Source organism: Heterocephalus glaber, unplaced genomic scaffold (genome assembly GCF_053883595.1).
Source record: "Heterocephalus glaber isolate CG9 unplaced genomic scaffold, H.glaber_assembly_v1.0 deba00001733, whole genome shotgun sequence".
NCBI lineage: Eukaryota > Metazoa > Chordata > Mammalia > Rodentia > Bathyergidae > Heterocephalus > Heterocephalus glaber.
Genome location: NW_028258444.1, coordinates 18,202,285 through 18,211,153, shown reverse-complemented (window position 1 = coordinate 18,211,153; position 8,869 = coordinate 18,202,285). Strand labels below are relative to the sequence as shown.

The following is an 8,869-nucleotide window of genomic DNA, read 5'->3' as shown; positions in this document are numbered from 1 at the left end:
TTTCAAATTATAGAGTATGTCAAATTTCAGACTTTTCTTTTCACTACTGGGGATTAAACCAAGGGCCTTGTGCATGTGCTCTACCACTGAGCTACATTCCTAGACCCTTTTTCTTAATTTATTTTGAGACAAAGTTGCCCGGGCTGGCTTCAAAGTTGCAGTCCTCCTGCTTCAGCCTCTAAAATAGACATTATACCAGACTTGGCCAGATTTCACATTTTTTGATTAGGGATGTTCAACCTGTGTTAATTCAGTTGGTCTTCAGGACAGTACTGGATACTATTACTATTCTCGTTTTAACAGATTTTTAAAAACTGAAGCACAGAGAGGCTAAGAAACTAGTTCAAGGCCACACAGCCAATAAAAAGGAAAGCTAGGATTTGTTCCCAAATGCTCTGGCTCCAGGTTTTGTGCTTCTATTTCACTACCCTGGCTTATTACCTCTAATTCTCCTTTTTCAACTGTTCCCTACCCTAGTCCCTGTTTCACTTTTCCCCCTGCCTGGGCCACAGGAGGAGCCTCAGGAAAATCTCACCAATGTTGGGTCTCCAGAGAGGGGACAGACTAAGGTTCCTGTTTGGAGAGAGAGAACTGCCACCATTCTTGCCTTGCCTTAGGGAAGGCAAGGCTGTGGCTGGATTTTGCTGGGCTGGTAGTTAACTTTTAATTTATAATCCTTTGCCAGTTGCCTTTCTTCTAGGGTAAGGATAAGTTAGAGAGTAAGTGTGTGGGGACAGCAGGACCATGGTCACCCCGTCAGACCCATTCCCTGTGCTGAAACCACATGGACGGAAACAGTGCTCAGGCCAAACACTGCAAGGACTGCCAAACTAGGGTGTGAGCCAGGTTCTGGGCACCATCTCACTGCTGCCTTGCAGGTCTCAGTTTCCCATGCAAGTAAGCCAGCAGCAGTTTCAGAGTAATTTCTTGGCGCTTCCTCCATCATACCTGAACCTTCTGATGAACCTCCAGGTGAGGTTCCTACAAATGAGGCTTCCTGGTGGGACACGGGGAAAAGTAGGCACTTGTCAGAGCTGAGCTTTCCCTGCTGCACCCCTGTAAGAGTCCTGCCTCTGCAGTCACCTCTTCTCGGCTTTCACAGCATACTCCCAAACCTGGGGGAGGGACGTTTCTAAGCCATTAGAATCAGTGTATGTTTGTATGTGTGTGGGTGGGTGCATGGTGGAAAGGACAGTTGTCTCCTTATGTCACATTCCTTCATGAAGGAGGATTTGTCTGGGAGGAGGCAGGGGTTTAAAAAGCTGCAGGATTCTAGTGGGATCCAGGGTGGATGAAGTATCTTCAAGCAGAGCCATCAGTGCAGCTGGTAGGTGAATGGAATCAAGGCGGGAAGTGGATGGGACAGAAATGGTTAGGTTCTCTGTAAAGGTCCATGTTAGAAAGCAGGAGGCCTGGGTTTTGTGCTGTTTTTTTAGTAAGTCCCGTCCCTGCTCTACAACAGCACTTCTGGCCTCGAGAAAAATAAGGGATGAAGCTCACAGGCTTCTAATCTTACATATCCCTCTGAGGGGAGGCAAATTGTCCCTTCTTCCTGAGGAACCATTGCCATACTCTCTTTTCTCTCTCCCTGTACCCCTCCTTTCCACCGGAGCTGCTGCCATGGTTGCCAGGCATGGTTGCTAAGTCTCTGCATGGAAGGGTTGGCGTGGGCTGTGCTGCCACTAACATTACCATGGTGAATCGGAGGACACCTGGTATAGCTTAGGGAAAGGGATCTTGTGGATGTAAGCAACAACCCCCTAGGACAAGATGAAGCCAAAAGCTGAGCTCCACTTCACACGGGCTGAGTGAACTAGGATTGTGGTGGTGAGGGGGAACCCTACAATGGGAAAGAGACCACTTTTATCTGCAGTTGCTAGGGGATTTGTTTTGTGAAGGGAGTACCCCACTCCTCCATCCCCCTCTGTAAGGGTGCAAGTGCAGAAGCACTTGATTCTGTCCTCCACAAGGCTGGGCAGAGCTGTGTGGGCACAGAACAGCCTAACCCCTGACCCTGGCTTCTGGACTGGGGGCAAGGGCCTCCAGTATGTGTGTAGGGGGCGCTCCATGGGTGCCCAAGGACAAATGTCGAGAATGAGAGTGGTGGAGCAGCTTAGGTGGCCCAGAGACTTAGGTCCAGCTGCATTAGCCCTGGGATGCAGTACCTTACAAGTGAGGGGTTAGGGTGGAGGGGTCACCCTTTTTGAGCAGCTCTCTCCCAATCTCACAAAAGCTTCCAGAAAGCCACCGCCTCCTCTCCCTTGCTTAGGAGCTGGTTACTCAGCTATCTCCGCACCCGAATGCCATTGCCGCTAAAAATAGCCCCCCCCTCCCGCCAGCCCTGGGCCAGCCCCTCCTGCACCCCAACCCCATGGAAACCACCAAAGAGCGGCAGGCAGAGACCTTGAGTTCCATTTTCACCACTCCCTGTAGGGAAAACAAGTCAGAGGCAGGAAGTTAGGGATAAACCCCTCCTGGACAGGCAGCCAACAAGCAGGAGAGTAAAGGGTTAAAACGGCAGGAAGGTTGAAGAAATGGGGGCAAAGGAGAGGAGCACTGTCAGCTTGGCAAGACTCAGAAGTCCCTCCCCCGCCCACTCCTGCGGGTCCCATCAAGCTTGGGGGACAAGAGCAGTGCGAAGGGGTGTCCAATCCCAGGCCCCAGGGGGCGGCCGTGCTCAGGGGGGAGGTAGCGCGGAGCCATCCGCGCACTGTCACATGCGTGCGCGCGCGCACACACACACATGCGCGCACACACACACACACACAGAGGCACACACGTGTGCCTGGGTATATATAGTTCCCAGTCCCCAGGCCCGCCGCTCTGCAGTGGGCTCCGGCTCCCTGGGCTGGGAGGGGGCTCCCGGGGAGGGTGGGAGGGTGGGGGGCCGGGGTGGGGTGGGGGCAGGATGCTGGATGGCCCGCTCTTCTCCGAGGGGCCCGACAGCCCCCGGGAGCTCCAAGATGAGGAGTCTGGCAGCTGCCTCTGGGTGCAGAAGTCCAAGCTGTTGGTGATCGAAGTGAAGACTATTTCCTGTCATTACAGTCGCCGCGCTCCTCCTTCTCGACAGCCCATGGACTTCCAAGCCAGCCTCTGGGCCCGTGGGTCCCAGAGCCGCACGTGAGTGCAGGGGTGAGGGGAAACAATTGGTGGGTGGGGAGCGGGGTCGGACCTCCCAGCAGGCACCAGCAAACACTGCTGGTTCCCCTGCTCTTTCCCGCCGCCTCCCTCCCCCACGCTGGGGGGCTGGGGCCTGACTCATTGAACCTTGTTCAGAGGGATGGGGTGGGTGTGAGAAAAGGGCAAGAGGTAAGATGGGGCAGGCGCGGTTAACGTGTGCATGGCGAGATGGGGAGAAGTCCCACTTCGACGACACCCCTAACACAGACGCGAGTGCACACGCGCACACGCTCTCACATGCCCCATCACAGGGGGGTCCCAAGTGGTCTCCAGTGCTCCCAGCTCCCCAGACCTCGGCCCCTTTCCCCCACAAACTGCTCACCTGGGTTCCTGCTCATTGTCCCAGGTGTAGGCCGCGCCCGGGATCCCCTGAGCAGCCTCCCCGCCGGCCCTGGGCCTCCAGGGTGCTGCAGGAGGCGACCAACTGGCGGGCGGGGCCCCCAGCCGAGGTCCGAGCCCGGGAGCAAGAGAAAAGGAAAGCAGCGTCGCAGGAGCAGGAGGCCAAGGAGACAGAACGAAAAAGGCGCAAGGCTGGTGGGGCCCGACGGAGCCCTCTGGGCCAGCCCCGCCAGGAGCCCCGGAACGGCCCTCGGGCGGCCCAGCCGGCAGGGCTCCCAGGGCCCCCTCGGCCGGAGCCCGAGCGCTTCGGGCAGGTGGGGAGAGCCTCCCGTCCACCCGTGCAACCGCAGAGCGACCCAGGGGCGGTGTGGGCGGGGCCCTGGAGAGGTCGCCGGCCTGGGCCCCCCAGCTACGAGGCTCACCTGCTGCTGAGAGGCGCTGCAGGCACTGCCCCGCGACGCCGCTGGGACCAGCCGCCACCCTACGTGGCTCCACCTTCTTACGAAGGCCCCCACAGGACCTTGGGGACGAAGCGAGGCCCCCAGCTCTCCCAGGTGCCCACCTCCTCCGCCCCAGCTCCGACCCCAGCCAGGACTGAGGGAGGGCGCGCGAAGAAGAGGCTGGATCCTCGGATCTACCGGGACGTCCTCGGGGCTTGGGGTCTCCGACCGGGGCGGGGTCTCTTAGGGGGATCTCCAGGCTGTGCACCCGCTAGGCCGAGGCCGGAGTCTGGCAAGGGGTCCTCGAAGAAAAGCTCGGGCCTAGCTGCTGCTGGCCTCAACAGTGGCAGCGGCAGTCGTTCCCAGGCCGACGCTCCTGGCGGCCCAGGCACGGAGACAGCTCCTGCGGGGTCTACACCTGCAACCCCCAGGTCCCCGCGTCCCGCCCCCAGGTCCGGGCACCACCTCAAGGGCTCGAGGGAAGGGAAAGAAGGAAGGGAACATATCTGGCTCCCCAAATGTTGGATTCCTTCCCCTAAAAAGCAGCCGCCGCACCGTAGCCAGACCCTCCCCAGACCGTGGGCTCCAGGAGGCACGGGATGGAGAGAGTTCCCGGGTCAGAGAGAAGGGGAGGGACCCGAGGCTCTGGGAGGTTGGAAGGCCACCCGCCGCGCCCACACCCTGCCCCGAAGCTCGCGGGCCCCGGCTCCTGGGGAAGGCATCTTTGTCATTGACGCCACATGCGTGGTGATACGGTCCCAGTATGTTCCGGCTCCGCGAACCCAACAGGTGCAGCTTTTGCCGTCTGGGGAGTCACGCATCGTGGGCCATGGTCCCGGGCAACCCAAGGGCAACAAGGAGGAGGGCGAGAGGGCCTTAGGCTTTCCCTCCGCTTGCCAGAAGCTGCTGTTGAGCAGTCGTCTTTTGCACCAGCCCAGCGCGGGGCACGGGTGCAAAGCCAAGGGCGGGAAGCCAGAGGACTCCTCACTGGAGGAGCGCGCGTCCCCCGTCTTGGGACTCTTGGTCGGCGAAGTTAACCTGCCGTGCGCCGCCGTGCCGCCAGGTATCCCAGAGCGCGCAGCCTCAGGCCCTGCGGCTCCGGCGGACGCGGGCAGCGTGAGGGGCTCGAAACTGGCGGCTGCCCCGCGGCCCGTGGGCGGGGGCTGGGCACGTACCCCCGGGCCCTATGCCGGAGCCCTGCGGGAAGCTGTGTCCCGCATCCGCCGCCACACCGCCCCAGACTCAGACTCAGACGAAGGTGAGCTCAGCATCCACAGCGGTTCCTCTGATGGAAGCGACACAGAAGCCCCGGGCGCCTCCTGGCGGAATGAGAGGACCCTGCCCGTGGCTGGCGACAGCCAGCCTGGGGAAGGCGGGAAGACAGCTGAGTTGAACAGCAGCATCCGGGAGATTCTAGATGTCATCAGCCAAACCGAACAGGCCCTCTTCCCAGCGAGGGATACCAAGGGCACCCCACAGGGAAGTAGGGAGAGGCAGTGAGGGGCCCCTTCTTGTCTCTGTGTTTCCCGACTTATCTGTCCTTCCTTGGGCCCACAGGTTCCACAGATTTCTCCCCCACAGATTTCCTTTACTTCTTATTTCCTTGTTTCCCTACCTATTGCTATTCCTAACTTGAAATAGAACTAAAAGGAAAGGGAGCACGTGTCCAATCCCGGCTTTGTTTTGGAGGGGTGAGGGTGAACAGTAGACTGAATGCCTGCTACCTTCAGGGCATAGGGTGAGGTCTTCAGCGCGGACTGCTGCATTGGTGAGCAGAGAGCTGGCCAGAACCAGGCAAGAGGGCAGGGGCAGGGGCAGGGCAGGGCCTGTGGGCACAAGGAGCAAACTGATAGAGAAGCTTTGGACCTCGTGACGGAGTGACCAGGTGCCAGAGGGACTCTTGACACAGGATGAATGGAATGGGTCTGAAACAACCAGCAAAAGCAGGAAGAGGGCTCACTTGAGGGTCTCAAGTCTTGAGTTTTAATCTCAACTCTGCCACTGACTTGATGGTCAGCCTTAGAGCAGTCGCTTTCCCTCTCCAGGCCTCCAGAGCCCCCTGGTATGTGATATGAGGGCTTCTGTGGTCCACCCTTCCATCCCTGGAGTTTGGGGATTGTTGGGAAGGGGTCTAGCTAATTCTCCTCTCGTCAAGCCACAAAGAAAGTTGAGAATAAGTGAAAAGAATCTGAAGGTTCCTCAGGTGACCTCCTTGTCACCTGCACCTATTCTCAATTCAGCAGGGTTTGTAAAAGAGCTGAGGGGACAAAGGGCTGTTATCCCTGTCCCTCAGGTCTAGATGAGGGCTCCCCAGGGGAGGGTAGGTAGTAGCCCTGTCACTGTCCCTGGCCTGTGGTGGTCCGAGCTGGGGAGGGAAGGCAGCCAATGAATCAGCTTGGGACCTCTTTAGGCCTTCCCCTCTTCCTCCACCCTCGTGTCCTTTAGTGATGCTCTGGAGCGTTACGACGATTTCCTACTCAGGTAACATTTGACAGAACCCTGAGAATTTCTGCATCTCTGCCTCTTCCAGAATCCCACCAGGCGAGGAAGGAGGCTGATCCCAAGAAACCGGGGTGTGGGGTGTGGTGCTCGCTGTGGCCACTGAGGGGCGCGCGCAGGTCGCGGATTTCCCCCGCTGCTAGTTCTAGAGCGCCCCCCCCCGCCCCCATCCGGGCTCTGTCAGTGAATCCGAGTCCCAGTTTCCGCGCGCCTGTCCCCCGCCGTGTCATCTCCAGCCGCGCGGGCCGGGAGTAGGCCTCCAGCCTCCCAGACCTCTGGAGCGCACGAACCCCTCCTTGTACGCATCCACGCCAATCGGCCGGGAGAGCGCCCTGAAGTCTTTTTGGGGTTTTTTGGTCTGATCCTGGGCACCTCCTCTGTCTCTGCCCTTTACTAGCCATGTGAACTTGGCCAAATCACTTCACCTCCCTGAGCCTCAGTTTCCTCATCTGTCAAATGGGGGTTTATAAACACCTACCTCGCAGGGTTGTTGTGAGGATCTCATGCAGTAATGTATGTACAGCGCCTAGCACAGTGCCTGGCACACAGTAGGCGCTCAATAAATCTAAGCTTTCCTGGCTCTGGCTCCCGGCTCCGGGTCCTCCTTTCCCCGCCCGCCCGCGGCTCCTGTGCCTTCCCGCTCGGTGCAGGGGGGAGGCCCCCTCTCCTCCGGGAGCCTCCAGCTGCCTCCTGGCCTGCGTCCCCGCCCCCGCCCCCCCCCCCATTCCGGGCAAAGGCTGAGTCAGCTCGGGTAAATTTAACCGCCGGCCGGGCAGGCGCGGGGGCTTCGCCAGACTCGGCACCCGGCCTGGCCCCGCCTCTGTCCCTGCGCCCACCGGGGCCGCAGCCCCAGCTCCTCGGCGCGCAGGGGCCCAGCCCGCTCTCGAACCCCTCATGGTCTCGGGCTCAGGTACCTGGAGGTCAGCGGGGAGACCGGGCTCCTCTGGGGTCCCGAACTGGAGGGAGAATGCGGAGCTGTCACCGGGCAAGGTCTGACAGACGCCCAAGGCTACAGCGAGGAGCCTAACCTGCTTGGCCCACAGGGTGGGTGTGCAGGTTCGCTGGTCCCCTGGCAGAAAGAGTTCAGGACGCGTCAGTGAGAGACTCCGGAAGGGCTCGTTAGGCAGAAGTTCCAAGGTGCACACTCAAGAGATAGCTTTCTTAGGGCTCTAAATTATAGGGGCAGCTACAGCCTGCCAACCGGAGATGTGCAGTTTGGAGCCCCTTTTTATATCTATCCTGGCTTGTTGTTTAACATTGCTATTTCTGTCTCTGTCTCTGTCTCTGTCTCTCTCTCATATATATATATTTGTTGTTGTGATACTTTCCTGTTGGGTATTGAAGACCAAGACCTATGTTAATATATCTATAAATCAAGGTCGGTTAAGTCACTCAGGGGTGAAGGAGCTGCTTTGGGGCCATGTGCAGAGCCTCTTACCTTCTCCGGTTTTTTCTTGTACCAGCTGTGTCATCTGCCAGGATGGGTCGTGGTCTTAGCACAATGCACCCCGATGACTCCTGCCTGCTGGAGTCCCACAGTCTCCCTGCTTGGGAGGTTGCGTGACTCACTGGAGTTGTAGGACCCTTTTAGAGAGGTCCCCTCATGTCCTGGGTGCTCGTAGCCCAGTTATCTTCCTGACCTTTTTTTCTCCAAGGCTCAACTCTAAACACCTAAAAGGTCAGTTGCACCCGTCTTGAAGTGGGAACAGCAGGCTTTAAACTTAGCTATGGTATAATCTTATCTGGAGATCTGTGACTTCAAAATGTAGAGTATGACTTGACTAGAGAGCAGCAAGCTCTCCTATTAATCGAGGTCATTTTAATATTAGGAGTCCTATTCTACCTGCACTGTGGGTGATGGCCTATCACCTTAACATCTGCTTATTCTATAGAATGTTAACAGATAAAAGTTATAAAATTTCTTGGGGGGGACTTTTTTGAGACAGGGTCTCACTATGTAGTTTAGTCTGGGTTTGAACTCACTGTGTGGCCCAGGCTGGCCTCAAACTCATGGTGATCCTCCTGCCTCAGCCGCCTGAGTGCTGGGATCACAGGTGTGCTCCACCATGCTCCTCTAACGCCCAACCTTTAATCTTTAGAGTGACACTACCTGGACTGCATATTGTTTAGGCACATCTAACTATCATCATACAATTCCATAACAATCATATTTAACATAACAAACATAAGCCTGAAAGTCTTCATTATAAACAATTCTGCTCAGGGTCACCTGTGTGGTAAGATGATCTCCTAAATTCTCTCTCTCTATTTTTTTAATTCTCAGAAGTTTAATATTACACAGAGACATCCAGACAATGTAGGAGTCTTTGGCTCCATTTACCAGAGGAAGGATCACAGATAGTTAATAACCTCTGGGTCTGTTTTGTCTTCTGGAAAAGGGGGTCAATATC

At 57.2% G+C, this 8,869-nt stretch overlaps 1 protein-coding gene across 1 annotated transcript; it reads left to right on the top strand.

The window, feature by feature from the left end:
* The first annotated feature begins 2,878 nt into the window (after nt 1–2,878).
* Nucleotides 2,879–7,044, top strand: Ddn (dendrin). Its single transcript, XM_004863181.2, has 2 exons — nt 2,879–3,120; nt 3,527–7,044. The coding sequence occupies exons 1-2, from the start codon at nt 2,909–2,911 to the stop codon at nt 5,457–5,459; spliced, it is 2,145 nt and encodes a 714-aa protein (XP_004863238.2). The 5' UTR covers nt 2,879–2,908; the 3' UTR covers nt 5,460–7,044.
* Nucleotides 7,045–8,869: the final 1,825 nt, after the last annotated feature.